Consider the following 24055-nt stretch of genomic DNA (forward strand, 5'->3'; position numbering starts at 1 on the left):
AAGGTTGTTTGCTACATATATCCTATTTCATTTATATTAAGTCTTGGGAAAATAAACTTTATTTTTCCAGAGCCTAGCAGTGACTGACACATATTCGAATGAATGAAGTAGATGGAAAATGTCTATATTCATTTACGTAATGATTAGTTAAGGAGAAACGTACTTCCCAGCATAAAGATTTCTGGCAATCCTTTGCTTATTTGACTTTTCCCTTCAGGCAAGTTCAAGGCTTGTGAAATTCCTAGAAAGGTGAGGGGAGAGAACGCGTGACACAGAAAGGGGCCGCAGTTCGGGACCCTAGGTAGTTTTGGGACGTTATGGGCATGCAGGGAAGTGTTTGCTTTGGAGGCTTTGGGCAAGCTACGGATCCGACAAGCTCTGGGCGCAGGCAGGAACACTGCCCTCCGGCCTCCAGCCGCGCTTCGCAAAGCCCAGCGCCAGCGTCGCGCAACCTGCCGCAGGGGCGGCTCCCTGGCCGGGCAGCCGGGCGCGCCCTCGCCCCACCCGGGAACGCCTGCCCGCGCCGGGAGGGGCGGGGCTCCATGGCGGCCCCGCCCCGCCCCGCCGCCCGGAGGGTCACAATGTAGGGTTAGGGCGGCCGGCGGGCGGGGCTCTGCGGGGGAGGAGCCGCTGGGCGGGGGCGGGGACGGCGCGTGGGGGAGGGGAGGGGAGGGGAGGGGAGGGAGGAGGACTCACAGAGGGAGGAGGACAGCGCCATTCCGGGCGGCCGCTCCCTCCGTCCCCTTTCTCCCTTCCCTAAAGCGGCCCGCGAGCCGCGAGCCGCCAGCTAAGGAGCGCGCGAACGCGTGACGCCGCTTGACTGGCCCGCGCTCTCCCGCGCCCCGGCGTCCTCCGCCCGCTCATGGCCCGGGCCGCCGCGGACGAGCGGCGCTGAGGCGGGCCGCGTGGAGACGTGGGGCGGCCGCCGTGGCCCTCGCAGTCGGCGCTTCGCCGCCTGCCCGCGGTGCCCGCGCACGCCGGCCGCCATCGCCTTCGCGCCTGGCTGGCGGGGGCGCTGTCCTCCCCGGCCGTCCGCGCCGCTCCCTGGAGCTCGGCGGAGCGCGGCAGCCAGGGCCGGCGGAGGCGCGAGGAGCCGGGCGCCGCCGCCGCCGCCGCGGGGGCCATGACCGTGGAGCAGAACGTGCTGCAGCAGAGCGCGGCGCAGAAGGTGAGGCGAGCCCGCGAGCCGGCGGGCCCCACTCCTCCTTCCGACGGGCTGTCCTCCCCCGCCGCGGCCGGGCGCCCCGGCCTCGCCGCCGCCGCCGTCCCCGGCTTCCTCCACCGTCACCCCCCGCCCCTGCCCATCGCCTCGGGGGCGTAGCGCCCAGTGCCCAGCTGCGTGTGGGAAGCAGAGTGTAGTTTGCGGGCTTCAGTCCACTTCCTTCTGCCGATTGTTTTCCCGTAGCAGACGGTGCCAGGTATTGAGAGCGACCCTCACATTCCTACAGTGCTCTGTGTGGCTTCTTAATGAAACTTTATTCTCTCCCCTTAAATAAGAAAGAAGAGCCAGTTGTCATCCTTTCTGAACCCATTTTGTCTTTCGAAGGTAGTAGTGTTACAGGCCTGCCGTTTTGCAAAACGGTCTCCAGCAAAATCGAATTACCTGCCTTGCGGGGCAGGCGTGTTGACCAGGTGGACTCTAGAAGTAGGTGATTTGCTTGGTTTCTTTTCCTTTTAAGGTTTCCCTTTTTTCTTCTTCTTCTTTTCTGCTTTTTTTTTTTTTTTCAATATGGTAACTGTCTCTAAGAGAGGAAACCTTTCTGGCCATGTTATTCCAGGAATCTTTTGTCCCCTAAGTTTGACCTTGTTCCTTCGTTCACTCTTTACTCTTGCATCAGTCACACATTCAAATGGTCACTCACTAAAGAAAACCATTTAAAAAAAACTGTGAAGCTTTGTATCTTTAAAGTGAATAGTGAGAGATCATTCTGCTATTTTAGACTTTGCTTTCAGAATCGTAAGTGCACTATCATGGCTTGCACCATATTCTGAAGAGTAGTTGGCCATAATTTAATTTTTTTTAAAAATTTTTCATTTGCGTGAAAAGCATTTTGGGCAAAAGGGGTCAACCGTGCCTTAGTCGTGTTGGAATTACGGGGACAATTAGGGTTTACTGTGATCAACCACCAGAGTTGTGTTTGGTTAATCTGGGTGAGTAATGAATGCCCCACCCTGGTGTAGTTTTGGTGTAGCGATATTCTACCTGTGCTTGACTTTGCAATAAGACTTGTTCTAAAATGGGCTGTCTACATACAGCCTGCTAAATTTTTGCCTTGAGATTATTTTTAGAATTTTATGATACTGCTTTAAAGTAGTCGAAGATACTCAAGAAGTTTGGAAAGCAAGGATAGTGCATTGTTATTTTAGGCACGTTGGGAAAGTTTTTGAGACTCGTATGTTGATATTACTGGTAAAGTTAGAAGGATATTGCACACTGCACTTTATTTACGGTGAAATAATTCAAGACTTAATAATGAGAGTTTAAAAGAGTTTACTTCCTAATCCTCCCTATTCTATTTTGAATACCTTCAAATTTAGTTTTTAAAGACTTAAGGCTTACGAAAGACCATATGGTCATGTGAATACTAAGCACTGTTTAATATGTATGGTACTATTTGTTTATAATTGTCTTCAATGTTGAATATTAAAGTCTGTTTCAAAGTGAGAAATACGAATTTTTCACATCTCCTAAGTTTGAACAATGGGAAGAACTTTGTAAGTTTGGGATTTTTTTTTTTTTTCATTTGATTTTGACTAAACTGCATTAAGTAACTGCAGGCTCTGTTGCATGGTTCAGAGGTTATGCATAAAATTGTAGAATCAAGAATCAAGTTAACGAAAGTGATCTTGGCTGTCAAGTCCAATTTCCTACTTTAATTAATCCCCTCCCCACACAAAGGGAGGAGTAGTTAATTCAAAATATCATTATGATGTTATTGTTAGTATGGGTGTGTTTTAGATCATTTCATTGTTATTGGGGATTTTTTTTTAGAGAAACTTTTATACTTCCATAATACTTAGATTGTTTTACGAAAGAAACACTTAAATGTGTTTGCTTTCCATATTAATACACGATTGCTTTATTACTCATATTAGAACTATTTAAAAATATTTATATGGATATAAATAAACCATCTACCTCAATAAGTTGACAGATTTAAATCCATCAAGCTGGTAACCAGGAAGCGCACTTAAAACTGGTAACTAGGAAGTGAACTTCACACTTAGAAGAAACAAAAGTGAAAGTCTGTTTTTACTCAGACACTTTATGGATTATCTAAAAGGAGAGGTGTGTAGTGTATATTGCATAGCCAACATTTTAGCCAGTTTTCTTCTCACCTTAAAAAATTGTGTGTACGTATATGTTTTTAAATTTTAAGTAAATAGTTGTATTTTGGTAGTCGGAATGGTTTCTTATATTTTCAAGGGTTTTTAAACTTTTATTTTGCAGATGGATGTAAGTTTTTTTTGTTGTTTGCAGCACCACACTACACAAAACTTTCATGGTTTTTTGGTTCACCTATAGAATTCATCAGTCTTTGTCACAGTGTAGGATGATAAGGCAAGGGGCTGCCTTTCCCTTTTGATGTGTTCTTTGCTTGATTGCTGGAGTTTGGCCAACCCAGGGACTTATGAGATGTAGTAAAACTGCAGAAAGCTGCTTTTCTGAGGTTTAAATATTTCAGGTGAGGTGCAGTTGGCAGCAGATTAGTTAAATCCTGTGATAATTTTGGTTTTGGACATGTATCTTCAGCCTTTATGCTTCATATTTACCAAAGTGTAGGAGCCTTAGGTCTCAAAAATTTGATACATAGATTCAAGTTCCAAATGAGGATACTCCATGGCGGCCCCACCCACCCCGCCCCCCGCAATCTATCTAAGCAGGTGAACCAAGCTAGTATTCTTTAGGGCAGTTATTATTGGGAGGAGGTTTGCTCCCAGGGACCAAATTAATTTCCAAAGTGAAATGAACAGGATACTATTTATATTAAATGTATCCTTCTGAGTTGAATAAAATATATTGTTTCACTGTAGGGCTTAGAACAGTTCTTTACACATAGTAGGACTGAGCAAATATTTGATGAATGAAATAAGTGAATGGTTTCCAAAAGGAATGTAAGTACAGTACTTAGTTTCCTAACCGAATCTCGAAATTTAAAAATTATTAAGAAACAATGAGGCTAGGCGTGGTGCCTCATGCTTGTAATCGCAGCACTTGGGGAGACTGAGGTGGGAGGATCACTTGAAGCCAGGAGTTCAAAACCAGCCTAGGCAACAAAATGACACCCCGTCTCTTAAAACAAAACGGTCAGGCCCGGTGGCTCCCGCCTATAATCCCAGCACTTTGGGAAGGTGAGGCGGGGGGATCACGAGGTCAGGAGTTCGAGACCAGCCTGACCAACATGGTGAAACCCAGTTTCTACTGAAAATACAAAAATTAGCCAGGTGTGGTGGCACACGCCTGTAATCCCAGCTACTCAGGAGGCTGAGGCAGGAGAATCACTTGAACTCAGGAGGCAGAGGTTGCAGTGAGCCAAGATCATGCCACTGCACTCCAGCCTGGGCAATGGAGCAAGACTCCATCTCAAAAAAACAAAAAACCAAACCACAACAAAACAGAACAACGAAAGCTTGGAAAACTGTGTTCATGCTAGGAGAATAGGCAGTGGTAGTGAAAGAATGTGGGCTAGATCTCAACCACCTTTTTGTCACCTTGGGCAAGTCATTAAGTGCTTCTGAAGGTTCTTTTTAAACATTAGTATGATTAGATGTGAGCAACTTCTTTAGATTCGATTGTTTAATGGTCCTAAGCAAGCGTTCTGTATAGGGAGAATAAAAAAGAAATAGTATAGCATGGAGGCAGAGGAATCTAACAGATCTACAGTCAACTTTCACTGAATTCCTCAAAAGATGAGGGTTAGGTGGGAAGGTTGTCATAGATTAAGCAAGTTGAAGAGTTAAAACTTGGAAAACAATGCAGGCTGGATTCAGGGTAAATTTCTTAGTTAAAATAATGTGTATTTTCCAATTTAGGATTATCTAAGGTTATAAAACTATACCATGCAGCATTTGATGGTTAACATTACTTAAATCACTTTAAATGTTACATAAAGGGAATATTCTTTATTAGGAATCAGTTGATTATCTTATTATTAGTATAAGACTTGATTTGGGCAGAGAGATAGGTTTCCAGCTGTTTATTCCTTTTCTTATTCTTTCCTTTTCACACCTGATTTTAACACATATACTCACATTGTATCCAGCCTTTTAAACGAATTCACATCATTTCTAATAAATATTCTGTTGATTTTCTTCAATATTGTATGTATACAGTCCATATCCTTTACAAATACTTAATATTCTGATCTCTTTCTTGTCATTATTTTTACCACTTATTACTTTAAGTTTACAGAATGTTGCTACTATTTATGTTAGTTTCTATTATATAGTTTCCTTATAATACGGAAATTTTCATACATTCCTAAGTTTTATAAATGTTTCAAAACTGGATTTAGATGTGGACAATCATGTCTTTTTTTGCAGTGAATGATATTTTATATGTCAGTAATGTAAGAACCATTTGTACATAAGATATATGAATATTTACTATATAATCTGTGTAAGGCACTGTGCTGAGTCTTCTTACAAACTTTTTTCTTTTAATCTTCCCAACCACCTTATAAAGTGAGTACTATCTTTCTCCTTTCTATTGAAGCTGAAGAAACAGTATTGGAGAACTAAAGCAACATTTCATCTCGAGTATGTATTAAGGGTTGGATAAACTCAAAAGTCATGTGATACACAAGCCCCTGCTCTTAACCACAATGTTGTATTGTTTTGGCTGTTCTTGAATTCCTGATAAAACCCCATTTGGGCATGTTGCTTTACTATTTTAATGTATTTCTACATTTAATACAATAAATTTAAACCTAGAATTTGGTATATAATTGGCCTTCTGTATCCACAGGTTCTGAATCCCTAGATTCAACCAACTGTGGATTGAAAATATTCTGGGAAAAAAAAGCGTTGTTGCATCTGTACTGAACATGTACAGTCTTATTTTGGTCATTACTCCCTAAACAATACAGTATAACAACTATTTATGTAGCATTTACATTGTGTTAGGTATTATAAGTAATCTAGAAATGATTTAAAGTATACTGGAGGATGTGTGGATGTGTAAGTTACAGGCAAATATTATACCATTTTATATAAGAGACTTGAACATTCGCAGATTTTGGCTTCTTTGGGGGTCCTGGAACCAGTCCTCCTTGGATTCTTTAATGAGATTGGTTACAGAGTTTGGGGTGCCTATGAGGGCTATTAAGATAAGGTTACCTCATAAAATGATTCTGTGTTTTCCTGTGCTTTTGGAATTGTTCAGTGTAGGATTATGTCGAGTCATTCAAAATTGATGGTGTATGATCCTTTTTGATTTGAAAAATTAGATATGGTGCAGTTGGTACTTGTTACTTGAAGATTTGCTGAACGTGACTGTATCAGGGCTGAGTTGCTCATTTAGAGCAAATTTTAGGTAAAGTTTCCAAATTTTGCTTATTGTCTTTTAAATTTTCTATGTTTTCTAGGGTCAAATTTTAAGTTTTATAGTTCTATAAAATTCTAAATATCATTTAGGTTTCTGTATTTATTGGTCTAAAATTTTCTCCTAAATCTCTGTGTGTGTGTGTGTGTATAGATACGTATATAGACATGCCATTTTTTAAATCTCTGCTTGTTTTGTTGTCAATTGTGTTTGCCAGATGCTGATCTTATTTCTTGCTTTTTTTTTTTTTGAGACAGGGTCTTGCTCTCTCACCCAGGCTGGAGTGCAATGGTGCAGTCTCAGCTCACTGCAACTTCTGCCTCAGCCTTCCAAGTAGCTGGGACTACAGGCATATACCACCATGCCCAGCTACTTTTTGTAATATTAGTAGAGACGGAGTTTCACCCTGTTGGCCAGGCTGGTCTTAAACTCTTGACCCCAAGTGATCAGCCTGCCTTGGCCTCTTGAAGTGCTGGGCAATTTCTCTTTGTATTTTTAATGGATCCAATCCAAACTTTTATTTTTGTCTTTTAGAATTTAACCATGCACATATGATGATAACTAATAAATTTAATCTTTTTATTGTCATCTGATTAGCCATTTACTAGTCTTGTTTTCTCCATTCAGTTTTGATGGATAGACCAAATTTTCATTGTATCACCACTACCACTCTTGTTTTTAACGTTTTCTTGTCAATTTTGGCTCTTTTAATTTTAAACAAATATTTTTATAAAATTTTGGTAATAAAACATTAATAACTTTTTTCGATAATATAAAAAATTAACTTTTTCCTCCACCCGTTTGCCCCAAATTAGGTAAGACATTTTAGCATGTTTTTTCTTTTAGTATTCCTAGTTTTGTTGGGATAATATAGAATTGCATTCTAGGTGACTGAATTTTCTTAGTGTTGCAGATGCATTATTAGTGGCTAATTGGTTTTTTAAAATTAACTAATTTTAACTGTATTTTTTGGTCTGTTGTATAATGCTTTTTGATGGTTTGCTGTCACTATACTTTTTTTTTTTGGCAGATAAATTAACTCTCTGTATTACCTTGTAAGATTTTACTCTTTCTTTTTAAGATTTCAGAAATTTCACTAGCATGTGTTTATGTATGTATCTTTTTAATGGTCCTGCCTAGGATTTTTGATCTGAAATCTGTGTTCTCAGGAATTTTTCTCCCACTATTTTCCTCCTCTTCATTTAAAACTACATTATTTGGATTTTATACATCACTTATCTTTCTTCCTGGCTTCAAATGTTTCTTCTCTCCCTTTTTGCCGGTATGCTGTGGTAACTTTTTAGTTTGATTGTCTAGATTATTATTTTTGTAATGCCCGTTCTGTATTTACTACCCTTATATGTGGTCAGATAGTTTACAAAGAGTTTGTTTTTAATAATATACATTTTTAGTTTGGTTCTGAAGTACACATAATTGAATTAAGTTTACCAGTTGTCTCATGATCAGCTCTTCCTGCAAATGTTTTCATTTATTTGTTTAAATCGCTTATTTTAAATAATAAACACATGAACCCCCTATTTAAAACAGAAGCTGGAACTTTGATAATAACCTATATCCCTTATCCTATCCCTTTACTTTCATTTGAGATTATCATCTTGAATCCTCTATTCATCTTCCTGTTGATTTGTTGCATCTATATGAGTAGCTGAAGGTATTTTTTTTTAATGTTAGTTGTTTTAACTTAAAAATTTTAAGAACTTTTTCCTGCTACAATATCTAGAAGGTTCATCTGTATTTTTAACTAAGAGTTTTAAAGTTATATTTGCAACATTTTAGACCTTTTTTCATCTGTGCTTGAGTTTTGTATATGGTACGAGGTAGGGATACAGTTTTGTTTTCACCATATGCAGATTGAGTCTCTCATATCCAAAATGCTTGGGAGCAGAAGTGTTTTGGATTTTGGACTTTTGCTTCCCTTCAGATTTTGGAATATTTGTATTTTGCTTACCTGGGTTGGGTAAATATCCTAAATTTGAAAATCTGAAATAAGCCAGTGAGCATTTCCTTTCAGCATCTTGTTGGTGCTCAAAACATTTAGAGTTTTCAAATTGTGGAGCATTTCTTATTTCTGGCTTGGAGTTTTGGGATGTGTAACCTGTAAATGATTTTAAAAATTTCTTTTGTTAACCTTGCTTTATTGAAAAGTTAATGCTCTCTTCCACTGAATTGATATGCCATCTTTGTCACATATACAAAAGTTTAATGCAAAATGTTTTTTTCTCTTTCCTTGACTGATTCTTTTTCATCAATCATTTTGTGAATATCATCCTGTATTCATTGTTGTTGCTTTAGAATAATCTCATACTGGAAAAGAAAGTTCTTTTGACTTTGTTCCTTTTTTTCAGAAGTGACACTTGACTTTTCCTTAGAAATTTTAGAATAATCGTAGCAAGTTCTCTCAAATCCTCTGTCTTTTTGATTAATTTGATTGACTCTGTAGATCAATTTGGGATTATTAACATCTTTATGATACAGGATGAGTAGGGTATACTTTTATTTTTGTTAGGTCATGTTTAATATCTCTTGTATGGTTTATAATTTCACAAAATCATTGTACATCTTTTAGGTATTTGATAATTTCTGATAACTGTTACATGGCAGTGCTTTTAAAAATTTGTTATTGGTGTATACAAATGCAGCGGTCTTTTGTATATTAATTTTGTATCTAGCCACATTGCTAAATGTTTCTAATACCTTTTCCAGAGACAGTTATTTACTTTCTGTGTAAAAGATCATATCATGATTAAAAAGTTTTATGTATAATTTCAGTTTTTGTGTGTGTACTTTCATTTTCTTCCTGTACTAGCAAGTACTTCCAATAAATACTGATTAGAAGTGATAATGAGTATTTTTGTTGTTGTTGCTGATTTAAAAAGGCAGTTACCTACTTTTGTACCTCATGCATTTATGAAATATTTACATGTGTTAGTTGTGCAGACTTACAAAGTAGGTTCTGTTTAACTAAAAGATACTGTAGTATTTTCAATTGTGATGCTTGCATGTATTTTTTCTTTGGGTACTGGTGATCTTTGTTTAAGCTTTCACCTTAGATACCCTGGATGTGGTGGTGGAGGGGTGCTGGTAGTTTGTCAGTCTCTTCTCTATCTTCCTAGGAACTGTGAAGTCAGGCAGGGCACTTTTTTCCTGTATTAGTCGCCTTCACTAATTTCCTTCTCCAGAGGCCACTCCACAATTGATTTCTGCCCTGATGTGCTTAGAGTAAGGTGGCTACAGGGTCTTTCTTCCCCTGACACTGGCATAATTTTACTCTCTAATGTCATAGAATTACTTTAAGCCCTGACTTGCAGCAGTGGCCTGCCTTTTTCCTACAATATAATCATTGATTTTTATTATGTATGAAGGACCAAATTTGGCTTGTGAAAGTGAGTTTAGGAATGTCACTATATAATGTGGGCAAGTAGATGATGTGAAAGTTGAATTTATGAAAGGGTGAGGCCTTGCATTTATTTTGGCAGACTTTAATTTCCAAGGACATCATTCTTGTCATGACATTCTGTTTTATGTATGTGATAAGTAATTTTTCAGTTTTTCTCTTTTTTGCCCCTTGATTAACTCTGCTTCAGTGCAGACCATCTGCTTTATTTTTAGTTTTTGGTTCTCTGAACTGCTGGATATTTTAAATGTCCAGCAATATTTTCCTTAGTCTTGTTACTATAGGTTTAGATCAGTTTCTTATAATATGGTTTTTGTGGAATGTCTTAATTATCTGTAGTGCTTGCTAAAAGTGCAGACTTCTGCGCCTCACCCTGGACCTATTGTTTCAAGATGTTGAGGGTTGGGCTAAAGCATGCTTAATAAGAATCTCAGATTATTCTTCTATACTTAATGTTTGAGGATCACTGGTTGAAGTTAATTAGTATTCTTAAAGATAAAAGTGCCTTTAGCACTGTGTAAATTGACTGCAGGGTCCTTTAGGGATTGAATTATCACAATACACCAAATTTAATATGGAAGCAGGGTCTTTGAACAGACATTGTTTCTTTTGTTTCAGGTGTTTCTCTCCATCAGTGCAGCAATGTAGAGGAGCTGTCTCCTCCCTCAGGCTTTTCTGGCCAACGTTTCTATGGAAACCCAAAGCTTCAGGTGGCTAGGTGGGATACTTGCCCCCTCTTACTCCTGGGGGCGCAAATAAGTTGAATCGATGCATTAAGGAGTTGGAAAATGATTGTACGTGCTAAAGTTGTAATCTTTGTGTTTCTTTCTGGCTTTTTTTTTTGGGGTGTGTGTGTGTGTGTGTGTGTATTTGTATATGAATAATTCCTATAGGATTTTTCGGGGGGGGGGCTAACCATAGCATATGAAAACTTATGAACAACTTAAAGAAATATATTAAGATTTCTATTCTTTGTACCATTTTAGACATGAAATAGAATATCTATCGTCCTGGAAGTTTCCTTTGTTCCTCATTCGTACTCTCCCTCTTTTCTACACCACCCCCCGCCCCCACACTACTGCTGTCTTGACTTTTTTCAAGTTAATGTTATTGTGGTATGATTTACACTGAAAGTGTGTAATTTGATGAATTTGGCCATACAGAACATTTCTGTCACTCCACAAAATTTGTCCTGTATCACCTTTCTCATTAATTATCAACACCCTCGTTATTTCAGACAACTGTTGATCTGATTTTTATTACTGTACATCAGTTTTGGCTGTTCTGTGTCTTCACATAAATAGATTTGTTTATACAAAATTTCTTTTTTTTTTCTCGCATCTGGCTGCTTTTGCTCAGCAAAATGCTTTTGAGATTCAGCCATGTTTTATTGCATGTATCAGTATGTTTCTTTTTACTGTGGAGTAATATTGTATAAATATTCTCACATCTGTGTATTCATGTACCTTTTGATGTACTTTTTTTTTTTCCCCCAGTTTTTGACCCATATGTAATGTTGTGTGTACATTTGTAAGCAAGTCTTTGAGACGTATTTCTGTTTCTCTTGGGCAAATACATAGGTGTAGAATTGTTGTAATACTAAATTGTTATCCAAATCAGTTGTATCATTGTACATTCTTATTAGCAATATAGGAGAATTTCAGGTGGTCTACATTTTTGCCAACACCTGGGGATTTTTAATCTTTTATGTTTTAGCCGTTTAGTGAATACGTAGTGTTAACCTCATTGTGATAGTAATGTATATTTCCTGAATGACTAATGATTTTGGACATCTTTCATGTGCTTGTTGGCCAGTTTGAGGATGATTTTTTTTTAACATTGCTTCTCATACATTATCCAGTTTTAACACTCCTACGTAATAGCAATCACAATAGCTACATTCTTCCAAGTCTTAAAATGGCAAAAATGTCAGAGATGTAGCTAAAGGTAAAATGCTCCAGGACCAAGTGCTAATATGTTCACAAAACAAATTGAGATTGCACAATTTTTTTTTGTTTGTTTAAACTAACACCTGATAAAAAGGTACATTGTTGAAAAATAGGAACTCATTTCATCATGCCTCAAAGTAAATATTAACTTTATCTCTTTAACAATTCATTGCACACATATACAAGAAATCTTTATGATGAGTATTTTATTACACAGGGTACAAAAATAATTTCACATTTTAGTTGGGTTGGAAGTTTGAAAAGAACATGGAGCAGTTGCAGGGGTGGGATGAACTGTGGCGAGGTAAGTAAATTGGACAGAAATTGGGCAGAAAAATAGTTCCTTTTTTTTTTTTTTTTTACAGTTTTTCATCTGTCTGAAGACAGGGAAGAAGAGGAATCTGAATGGAAAAACTCCACTCTATGTGTTGGGTTTTTGTTGTTGCTGTTCAGTCTGGAAATGGGTGCTGTGTGGTGAGGGGTCATTAGGTCATAGGGCAGAATTGTCTGCAGAGCTGGGAGCTACATCCTCACGGAAGTGGGACAGATGTATTGGGGAGGGGTGTGCAGAGAGGAGCCAGGAATAATGTACCATTAGTGGCCAGGACCTGTTATGGTAACACCGATGTGCGAACCAACTGTGCATTCACATATAGAAAAGTTTTGTGTCTTAATTCATGCCAGAATACATGCATAATCAAATGTCTCAGTTAAGGTGGAGCTACAGAAACACTGGGCTGAAGTTCTGGGGTTTTCTTTGTCTTCGTGTGAGGCCTCTGGGCTGGGTCTGGGTGTCTCATCAAGAATGCCCTGAAATTTTCCCATGGGGCCTTGGAGAAAGGCTTTGGAGCTGGGCAGGGCTGAGGATGAGCACGGAAGAAAGGAAACAGGAAATGGTCCACTACCTCAGGTTTAAAAATCCTCCATTTTTGGAGGGAAGAAGTGACACAAGATTTTATCGGTGCCAATTCCCCAGCCAGAAACCTCTAAGGCCAGCAGCGCCTCTGCCCAGGCTTTACTTGCACTCACTGGGCTCGCTCTGCCTGCTGGGCCCGGCAGGCTGCTCTCGGCTGATCCCCAGCCCAGATCCCACGACCACTGCCATTCCGTGCTCACCCCATGGTGGGACCGGGTGTACCGCATGTGGCTGCCACAGCTCGACTCCCGCATTGAGACGAGAGGAACGTGGTGGAACCCAAAAACTCGGAGACGCAGCAACCGTGGAGCCCCAAGCGGGTGTGATAGCTTCTGCCTGGGGAGACCCGCCCGAGGTCTGAGCCACCTGGGAGTGCCGCAGCCCTCTCTTGTTCCTGGCGCTCACGGCTCAGTGGATGGGGATGTTAGAGCTTGTTTGTTCCCGCTGCCCACGGCTTTGCGAATGGGGGTGTATTACAGCTCTAGTCTGGGGAGTGCTGAGGTTTGGTCCCCCAGAGGTGTCGCAGCTCATTCCTCCCATAGTCCAGCAAATGGGAGTGTGTAACAGCTTTTTTCATGCCCACCACCTGCCGCTCCAGGAGCCGGCCAGGTGCGTGTTACAGCTGTTTTCGTTCCCGCTGTTCGGCGAGTTCTGGGTTTTTGTCCTGTGACCTAGAATAACGAGGGTACGTGGACACCAGAGAGTGAGCAAGGCAGGGAAGAATTTTATTGAGCAACAGAAAAGCCTTCAACAATGAGAGGGGATGTGAAGTGGATAGCCTTCTGTGTGAGAGGGGCCCTGAAAGCTGGTAGCTTCAGGGGCTGGTAGCCGTCTTTGTAGTTGAATCCAGAATTTTTTTAGATTTGGAATGAGGAGATGGCAGTAGGTAGCCTTGGAAAAGGCAACATTCAATTGGTTTAAAAGCATTATTCAGAAAGAACCAATTGGGAAAGAGGCCAAAAGAAAATAAGTTTTCACTCCAGCGGTGGACTTTATCTAGAACTGGCAGCTTGGTGTTCAGGCTTTAAACTGTCTTTGGTTTGAAGGTCGGGTTTCACCAGGGACCCGTCCCTGCCTGCCTAGGAATTTGTCTACTGTCTCTATCAGAAACAGCTCTGCACAGGCCTCTTAGGGTCAGTGGACAATCTCTTTGCCAATTTTGGTAGCATCATGCAGAACTGGCTTCTGGGCTTCTTCCCAAAGGAGGCAGGAATTGAAGTCCTTAGAACAGTGGAACTCACAGAACTGACAGTATTCCCATTCTTGCTGGGTGGCGTCAGGAGGAGAGCACCAGTGTACCTGAGCATGTGGAACTGCAGCTGAGTAGCTGTAAGCAGCATATAAGATGACCCTGGTCAGTCCTGTGGTTTCTATGGTGTAAAGTGGGTAGGGGGTCCAGGCCTTTGGGGTTACAGAGATCAGAGCTGCTCCCTCAGGTCGTGGGGGTCTTGTGCTTGGAGGTGTGGTCCTAGGGCTGTGTGAACATTGGTGGGGTTTGGTGTTGCCATTAGCTTATTTTTGTCCATCTTGGTGTTGGCTTAGGCAAACCTTCGGGTCTGCAGTTGTTTTTTTGTTGTTATTTTTGAGACAAAGGTCTCACTCTGTCACTCAGGCTGGAGTGCAGTGGTGCGATCTGGCTCACTGCAGCCTCTGCCTCCTAGGTTCAAGTGATTGTCGTGCCTCAGCCTCCCAAGTAGCTGGGACTACAGGTGCACACCACCAGGTCTGGCTGATTTTTATGATGGGGTTTTACCATGTTGGCCAGGCTGGTCTTGAACTCCTGACCTCAAGTGATCTTCCTGCCTCGGCCGCCTAGGGTCTGCAGTTTTGTTTTGTTTTGTTTTTGAGTCAGAGTTTCGCTCTTGTTGCCCGGGCTGGAGTGCAGTGGCGCGATCTCAGCTCACTGCAGCCCCCGTCTCCCGGGTTCAAGCGGTTCTCCTTCCCCAACGTCCTGAGTAGCTGGGACTACAGGCACCTGCCACCACGCCCGTCTAATTTTTGTATTTTTACTAGAGACAGGGTTTTGCCATGTTGTCCAGGAGAGTCTTGAACCCCTGACCTCAGGCCCACCCGCCTCAGCCTCCCAAAGTGCTGGGATTACAGGCGTGAGCCACCACACCCGGCCGGGTGTGCAGTTTTTGGATGAAAGTAAATGCTCTTCCAAGCATTTCTTGCATGAGCAGAAGAGTGGGTAGAATTCTCTCAGTTTGCTGTCTAAAGCAAGAGGGCTGACTAACCACTTTAGGGCTGCTGCCTCCGCCCTCACCACCACCCTACTCCCTCTCTTTCTCCTCTTTCCTATTCTCCCCTCCCTTCTCCCTCCTCCTTTTCCTGAGTGCTGATGCTGTTCTTCCTTAAGCTTCTAAGCTGGAGGTCTTTTATGGTATGGGCGAGGAAGGTGTGGGAGGCAGGCAGGCGATGTTGCAGGAGAGCTAGTAGGAACCCAGGGCCTCTGTCTTTTACTTATTGACCATTTTTATGTCTTCTTTTTGACATGTTAAGATTATTTCCCAATTTCTTAGTTGGGTTATCTTCTTGCTGTTGAGTTGTAGGAATTCTTTATATGTTGGGTGTGTTTTATCATGTGTATGTAATTACAAATACTTTCTCCCAATGCGTGGCTTGTATTTGTATTTTCTTAACAGTTTCTCTGAAGTTGAAGTATTTTAATATTGATTGTTTAATTTACTTTTATAGTTAGTACTTTACCCTTTTTCTTGAAACTTACTTTGTAAACCTTTTTTTTCTCCCTGTGTTTCGTGCTAAAAGTTTTGTCGTTTTAGGTTTATGGTCCATTTGGAATTCATTTCTGTGTGTGTGCTGAGGTATGAGAGTCAAAGTTCATTTATTGCATGTGGATATCTAACTGTCCCCGCACCTACTTTTGAAAAAGCTGTCCTTTCGTCATTGAATTACATTGGTACCTTTCTGGAAAATTAATTGACCAGTATGAATGGGTTTATTTTTGAATTCTGTTCCTTTCGATCCTTATGCTGTGCTATACTGTCTTGATTACTGTGGCTTTGAAATGTGGGTAAATGTAAGTTCTTCAACTTTGTTCTTGTTAGAAATTTGTTTTGGCTATTCTAGATTTTTTTGCATTTCCAAATACAATTCTGAAGCACTTTGAACAGTTGGACAAAGAGCCTGCTGGGAGTTTTGAGTGGGATTGTGTTGGATATATGGATTCATTCTGACTGTTTGGACATCTTTACAGTATTTTAGCCTTCCAATTCAAGAACAGATATATTTCTCCATTTATTTAGGTTTTATTTTTTAACAGTTTAGTTTAAAGGTCTTTGCATATCTTTTGTTAGAGTTGACTTTTTTGATGCTATCGTAAATGTTATTTTTTACTTTTATTTTTTTTGAGACGCAGTCTCATTCTGTCCCCAGGCTGGAGTGCAGTGGTGCGATCTCGGCTCCCTGCAATTTCTGCCTCCCAGGTTCAAGTGATTTTCCTGCTTCAGCCTCCCTGGTAGCTGGGACTACAGGTGCGTGCCACCACGCCTGGCTAATTTTTTGTATTTTTAGTACAGATGGGGTTTCACTGTGTTATAACCAGGTTGGTCTCGAGCTCTGGACTGCGTGATCCACCAGCCTTGGCCTCCCAAAGTGCTGGGATTACAGTCATGAGCCCCTGTGCCCTGGCAGTATTTTTTAGTTTTATATTCCAATTGTTTTTTGCTGGTATAGAGAATGTGGTTGATTTTTGCATATGAAGCTTGTATCTGCTACTTCGTGAAATTCACTTATTCTAATAACTTTATTTACCACCTTTATTCATTTTAAAAATTGTACTCTTTGGGGTCTTCTGTAAAATGTTTAATAGAAGTGGTGGTGACAGACATCTTTGTCTTGTTCCCGATTTTATATGGAAATCTGTCTTTTACTAAGTATGATTTTAGTTGTTGCACTTTTTGTTAAAAATGTTGTGTTATTGTTCATTTATATTTCTAGATATACTACAGCTTAATCATTCTACAGTTAAACTATTTATCTTTTTATATGTTTATGGTCCATTGTGATTCTTTTCTGTGAAATGGACATTTGTTTCTCTTGCCTGTTTTTTCTTTTGGGCTATTTATCTTTTTCTTTATGATTTGAGGTAGTTCTTTATGGTTTAGATTCTACTTTTGTTTTTCTATTTACAGTAATCCACCTTTACCCTCATGGAGTATGTTCCAAGACCCCCAGTGGATGCCTGAAACTGTGGCTAGTATTGACCCATGTATATAGTATATTTTAAAAGAGATTACATTCACATAACATACTATGTATGTTTTCAAAATATTTGAAATAGTATGCCATATATAGTATGGTTCAATACTATATAGAATATAGTATATATGGTTTTTTCTTATATATACCTACCTGTGATAAAGTTTAATGTATAAATTAGGTACAGTAGAGACTAACAACAATAACTAATAATGAAATAGAACAACTATGGTAATATAATGTTGTGTGAGTGTAATCTTTTTCAAAAATACCCGATAACTGAGATGGCTGCTGACTAGTAAGTGGGTGGTATACACAGTGTGGATATGTTGGACCAAAGGAAGACTCATGTTGTGGGTGGCATGGAATGAGATTTCATTATGCACAGCACTCAGAATACTGCACAATTTAAAACATCGTTTCTGGAATTTTTCATATTTTTGAACTGTACTTGATCATTGGTAACTGAAACTTCAAAAAGTGAAACAAGAGAAGGGGAAACTACTGTGTATGTTTTCCAGATATTTTCTGTTTTTACAATGTCTTTTTATTTTCTTTATGTTCTTACATGAATAGACATTTTTATTTTTAATTTAGTTTCATATATAATTAGTTTCTTTTAATATTTGAACTTCCATATCCTGTTTCATAAAGATAGTCTCATTTATTGCCCTCTAAGTGTTTTCTTAATTTGTCTTCATTCAGGATTTAAGTTTCATTCCACTTGGGTTTGATTTTTGCATATTGTTTGAGTAAATGTCAGAATTTATTTTTCCCCTCTGGAGAACCAGCAACTTTATTGAGCACTTCCTCCTTCCCATTAATACTCTACCTGACAACAGTATGTATACTTTTTAAATTCTTAAATTGGGACCATTTTAAAGAAAAACAGGTGTCAGGAACACTTGCCCTTGAATTAAAAAATATATTTTTGAGACAGAGTCTTGCTCTGTTGCCCAGGCTGGAGTGCAGTGGCATAATCATAGCTTGCTTCAGCCTCAAACTCCGGGGCCCGCACTATCCTCCCTCCTCGGCCTCCCAAGTAGCTGGGACTACAGGTGTGTACCATCCACTCAGCCATTTTTTAGTTGGTTTTTTTTTTTTTAGAGATGGGGTCTCGCTCTGTTTCCCAGGCTGGTCTTGAGTTCCTGGTGTTAAGCAAGCCTTTCACTTTGGCCTTCCAAATCATTGGCATTACAGATATGAGCCACTGTGCTCAGCCAAATTGAAATATTTTTATTATGGTTTTACTGAAACTTGTTTATAAACTAAGCATACATTTATTATGTTCTGCTGGGTAGCTATTATGTAATAAGTTGAAAAACCAACTAGTAACTTAAATGTAACCAAAACTACAAAACCGGAGAAATTCAGAATAACAAGGTTAGCTTCATTTGACAGATGGCAGTGTTTTGTAGAATAAATTTGGCATTTGTGGCTTCAACTAAGGAAATTGGTATATGTATTTTAGGATATTGTAATATGTTCAGCTTTTGGGAGTAAATTTTATTTCTGTTGTCATCCATACTACATTTCTGACTTGATGTCTAATTAATAACCATTATTGTAGAGTGAGTGGTATTTTTGGTCTTTTTATTGTAAAACTGTAACAGATATGCTCCTAAGTGTTTTTTTTTTTTTTTTTCTTAAGCTATAGCTGAATGAATGCCGATATTTCCGTGTTGAACTGAACAGGTTGTGTGATTTAGTGCAGAGTAGGATACCTTGCTTCCGGAGGGCCTCTCCCAAATTTATTTCTTCCTGTAGAGTTCTCTTTACCCTTTAGCAACCAATCATCTGTTCTTAGTAATAAGAGGTAACAGTTATAGCTTACTTTTAAGTTAGCACCAAGTAAATATTAGAACTTGTGAGTACTTTGCCTTGTGTACATATTTGAGTGCCTGGGCAATCAAGAGAGTGACATACTGTGCAGCGTGATAACTGCTTTTGTAGACATTGTGAAGTAGTATTCTTATACTGAAGTAATAATTGTATTCTAAGTATTGCTTTATTGCTAGTATGTGTTTCTGCTTATCTGTGGGACTTTTCCAAGGTTTGTCTTTGATTTTCTGATTTCCTCTTTGTAAGCTTTATCGTTGAGAGATTGTATAATGTCCGAGTCATATATGTTCATTACTGTCAAGTATGTGTATTGAGAATAAGTGTAGTGTTATATCTTCACATAAATTCTAGTTTTAGGTTTTCAATTGCATGTGTACATTTCTGCTTAGACAGTCATCACACAGTATCATGACCATTCATTTATTGATTCTTTGTTTTAAGCAGATTAAGAAATAGATAACATACAAAAAGCTTTTAAATTGGTAGTGGCTAGAGCCAGAGGTGCACGGATGATATTGAAAGTTAAATAAAGTATTTGTAGGTAGAACTAAGAGGATCTAGGAAGACTAGGAAAGATCTTATAAAGGAGGTAATAACTGAAATAAATTGAAGATTTGTAGGCAGGTCGAAGTGTTATTTCAAGTAAAGAGAAGTCTATGAGCAAGGACAAATCTTAAATGATTTAGTGCCTTCTGTTATCTACATGTGGTTTTACTTGGCTGAGTGTGATATAATAATAAATATTTGATCTTTTTCCCTTGTTCCTGGCATGGAGCCCCTAAAGCCTTTGGAATTTACTATCTATTCTGTGCTGATCAGATGACTGGCCTGGGTCTGGGGTGTTTGGGGAGGAGAGGCTATGTAGCTTCAGCTTCAGGCTGGGTGCTCTTTGCCACAAAAACTTATACCTTAATGAAATCTCCAGTGCCATATATATATACACACACACACATATATATATGTATGTTTTTTTTTTCTTCCCTTGAGATGGAGTCTCACTCTGTTGCCCAGGCTGGAGTGTAGGAGTGTAGTGGCACGATCTCGGCTCACTGCAACCTCCGTCTCCCTGGTTGAAGCAATTCTCCTGTCTCAGCTTCTTGAGTAGCTGGGAGTACAGGTGCATGCCACCATGCCCGGCTAATTTTTGCATTTTTAATAGAGATGGGGTTTCACCATATTGGTCAGGCTGGTCTCGATCTCCTGACCTCAGGTGATCCACCTGCGTCAGGCTCCCAAAGTGCTGGGATTACAGGCATGAGCCACTGTGCCCGGCCCCTTATATCCTTTTAATAAGTGTTCAGTAAATAGTAGTTCTATGATAATGCTCAGCATATATGGTTAACTTGCTCCCTGAATTCTCTTTCTGTTTTGTTTTGTTTTTTCAGACAGAGTCTCGCTCTGTTGCCCAGGCTGGAGTGCAGTGGCGTGATCTCAGCTCATTGCAAGCTCCGCCTCCTGGGTTCACGCCATTCTCCTGCCTCAGCCTCCCCAGTAGCTGGGACTACAGGCGCCCACAACCAGGCCTGGCTAATTTTTTTTGTATTTTTAGTAGAGATGGGGTTTCACCGTGTCAGCCAGGATGGTCTCGCTGTCCTGACCTTGTGATCCGCCCACCTTAGCCTCCCAAAGTGCTGGGATTACAGGTGTGAGTCACCGCTCCTGGCCCTTTTTTTTCCTTAAAACTATAGAATTATATTATTAATACACTCTTAGTATACAAAAATTGTTTTCAAGGAAGTTGTATCAGGGTCCAATGAGGACACAAAGAAAGCACAAAAATTAGAACAAAGAAGATTTGGTATAAAGAAGTATTGACTAGGAACAATGATTGGCTGCTAAAGCAAAAGAGGACTCTGAAGGAAGAAGCAAATTTGGGAGAGGCCCTCCGGAAGCCCCACGACGCTGAGAGATTTGGTTCTTGTTGGAGAGGTTGTGAATGGAGCCTGCTGGATGGCAGAGCAGGTTGCAGAACTGCTGCAGCTTGGGACATTCCTGCCAGTAGCTCTTTTGAAGTGGTGTAGAGTATGTGCTTTATATCTAGATGAATGGAGTTTCCAAGAGACCACAGGACATATTATATAAGTAATTAGCTTGACCAAAAACTGTATTTGCTTTAAGGAATTGTGACAAATACAACTGCTAGGAATTACATAGTATTCCGGTTTCAGAATTCTACTTAGAGCACGTTTATTTTGTTTTATTAGTATAAGGGAGTTTATTTTTGGATTATAAGTTAATTAGGCAAACAAGTACAGAAAGTAGAGATGCAGAAAGATTTAATTGGACAAGAGAGCTGGAATAGCAATCTGACTATAAGCATCAAAAACAAGTTAAACACATATTTTATTTAAACGGCAGACATGGTGATTCAAGGATATGATTTGATTCATAAAAGTTTTATTTACCTACTTGTTTTCCAGAATATAGGCACTGTAATTTAAAAACAAACTGTGTTCTAAAAGATTTTGCAAGTTGGGTTTTTGGAACTGAAAATACATGTTCCCATAGAAACCATGTTTCCTGGTGTTGTGTTCTTATTTAGAAATGTATTTAACTCTGTGTGAACTTAGCTTATGGTGCTGAGTAACAATATTTTTTGGGATAATTACATTTAGAGTTTCTACTCATGATGCATTTCTTTTATCTACTAATTAATAAGGATGGGGAATACTCTTTTACATTTTAATTAAAAAAAATTTTTTTTTTTTGAGATGGAGTTTCGCTCTTGTTGCCCAGGCTAGAGTACAGTGGTGCATTCTCAGCTCACTGCAACCTCCGCCTTCTGGGTTCAGGCGATTCTCCTGCCTCAGCCTCCCGATTACAGGGATTACAGGCATGTGCCACCACACCTGGCTAATTTTGTATTTTTGGTAGAGATGGGGTTTCACCATGTTGGTCAGGTTGGTCTCGAACTCCTGACCTCAGGTGATCCGCCTGCCTCGGCCTCGCAAAGTGTTGGGATTATGGGTGTGAGCCACCACACTTAGCCAGATGGGGAATACTCTTTTTTTTTTTTTTTTTTTTTTGAGATGGAATCTCTCTCTGTCCCCCAGGCTGGAGTGCAGTGGCGCAATCTCGACTCACTGCAAGCTCCGCCTCCCAGGTTCCCACCATTCTCCTGCCTCAGCCTCCCGAGTAGCTGGGACTACAGGCGCCTGCCACCATGCCCAGCTAATTTTTGTATTTTTTAGTAGAGACAGAGTTTCACCATATTGGCCAGGCTGGTCTTGAACTCCTGACCTTGTGATCCACCCACTTTGGCCTCCCAGAGTGTTGGGATTACAGGCGTGAGCCACTGCGCCTGGCCCAGATGGGGAATACTCTTAAGGGTCATAAACATGATGCAGATATGGTTGAAAGGTTGGGTGACAGGTAGGAAAATGGGCTCTGCGGCAAGGGAGGATGGAAACCATCATTTATCTGGGACTAGCTATATCCATTGTTCTCTGCTAGCTGTTTCTTGTAAAATATCTCATTTGTTTTTTCTAGATTACATGAATGCTTAATGTTTTAGCTCTGGAATTCTATAAAAAGTAGGAAGAGACTTAAAATTTAGAATTTTTGTCATTTTTAAGCTTTAATGGAAAGGGTATACCTTCAGATTTATGTGCCCATAGAGATATATGAATAATTTATTTTAATGGTAAAGTGCTGTTAATCCAAAAAGATTGAGAAAAACTTCAATCTGTGACAGCGGGATATGCAGCATACCTGAACCATTTGTTACCCCCAAAACACTTGAAAACCGGGATTAGTTGCCTGGTGAGTAATAAACAGCTCATTGAGAGAATGCAGGTTTTGATCAGTAGGAGTTTTACTACTTGTCACAAATAAGGGGAATACATGGAGTATTCTTTAGAGCATTGTCTCCTCAAGGGAAAGTGACAGGGAGGTTGTGTGGGGTGATGGAGAGGGGAGAGGCTGTGACATCACATGTAGAGTACGGGTCCCAGTGGTGCAATGCAGTGAGTCACTGTGCCAGCAGGCAGGTAACATGGTATGGTAATGAAGCTGTAGTTCCCCCAGGGTGCCGACTTAAGCATGGTAATGAGGAAAGTACACTTGGGTTCATCTATCTGTTGCCAGGGTCTGTCAGGAGCTGGCTCCAACTGATTAGGTGAGCTCATTCCTCACAGGGTTTGGGAAAAAACAGGTGGCAAGGTAGGAGGTTGTAAATAGGCCAGTTACTCAAGCTGATTAAATTCCTATAGTCCCTGGGGACCCTCCTTGCTGCTTACACGTTCATGGGACTATTATATAGAATATTTGCAATAGGGAATTTCAATAATATTATATTTTATACAAACCTTCAAGTGAGATTGACAGGACCAGAACTAGGAATTTCTAGATGGAATGTAGGAGTGTAGAAAGTTTGCTTAGTAAGTGGGCCTGACTTATGTATGTTTCTTGAATTTAGAAGAATTAGAAAATTTGCTTATTAGTTGGCCTGATAAATGTATGCTTCTCGTTCTTGTATGAGAGGGAAAAAAATGGCTTCTCTTTACCTTTCTAGGTTCTTTGGCTGGACTAGAAATTAAATTGACAAGAGGCAGATTAACAAGAGAAAAACCATTTTAATTACATAGGTACTTACAGGAGTCCCACAAAATAAGAGACTTGAGGAAGGGTCACATGATTGAAGCTTATGTAGCATCCAGAGCTACAAAAAGTGATAGGGGTTTGGGGCTTCTGGGAGGGGTGGCAACACAAGTTATAAGAGCGTGAGGGGAGGAAATGTGTGGTGAATAAAGGGTGTCTTGTGTAGATGAAAAGTTGCTCAAGTAATAAAAGTTGTTGCAGCCCTCTTGCTGATACAGATACTTTTCCTAATGTAGATTTCCTTTAAAAATACATTTTTTTTTCACAAAAGGACAGTTTTTCAAGGTTACTCTTGTGTCCGCAGTTTCTCAAAATAACTACCTCAAAATATGCCAAAGAAGTATATTTTTGGGTGGCATATTCTAGTCTCCTACAGTCTTATTTGGGGGTGATGTGTCCTGAGCCCCAGCATCCCCATCTCCAGTGATTAGTTAGTGCCTCTTTTCTGTGGGTAAACTTGTCTTGTGATATGACTTGTTCCAGCTCACATCTGCAGGCTCTGCTGTATTCCATTTATTCAATCAATGTTGATTGCTTACCATGTGGCAGGCGTTATATGTATGTACCAG

At 40.0% G+C, this 24055-nt stretch overlaps 1 protein-coding gene across 4 annotated transcripts in view; it reads left to right on the plus strand.

Moving 5' to 3' along the window:
- Window positions 1–708: 708 nt before the first annotated feature.
- The window catches only part of LOC105483466 (ubiquitin specific peptidase 25), a 143627-nt gene continuing 120280 nt past the window's right edge, over window positions 709–24055 (plus strand). Inside the window, exon 1 of one of the 4 annotated variants that reach the window (XM_011744367.3) lies at window positions 709–1168. In XM_011744367.3, the coding sequence (XP_011742669.1) occupies window positions 1124–1168 (45 nt within the window). In that variant the 5' untranslated portion in view covers window positions 709–1123. Of the gene's footprint in view, window positions 1419–24055 lie in introns of all 4 variants that reach the window. The other 3 variants (XM_011744369.3, XM_024793306.2, XM_024793305.2) reach the window with 3 other exon arrangements.

This window comes from Macaca nemestrina, chromosome 4, assembly GCF_043159975.1.
Source record: "Macaca nemestrina isolate mMacNem1 chromosome 4, mMacNem.hap1, whole genome shotgun sequence".
Taxonomy (NCBI): domain Eukaryota; kingdom Metazoa; phylum Chordata; class Mammalia; order Primates; family Cercopithecidae; genus Macaca; species Macaca nemestrina.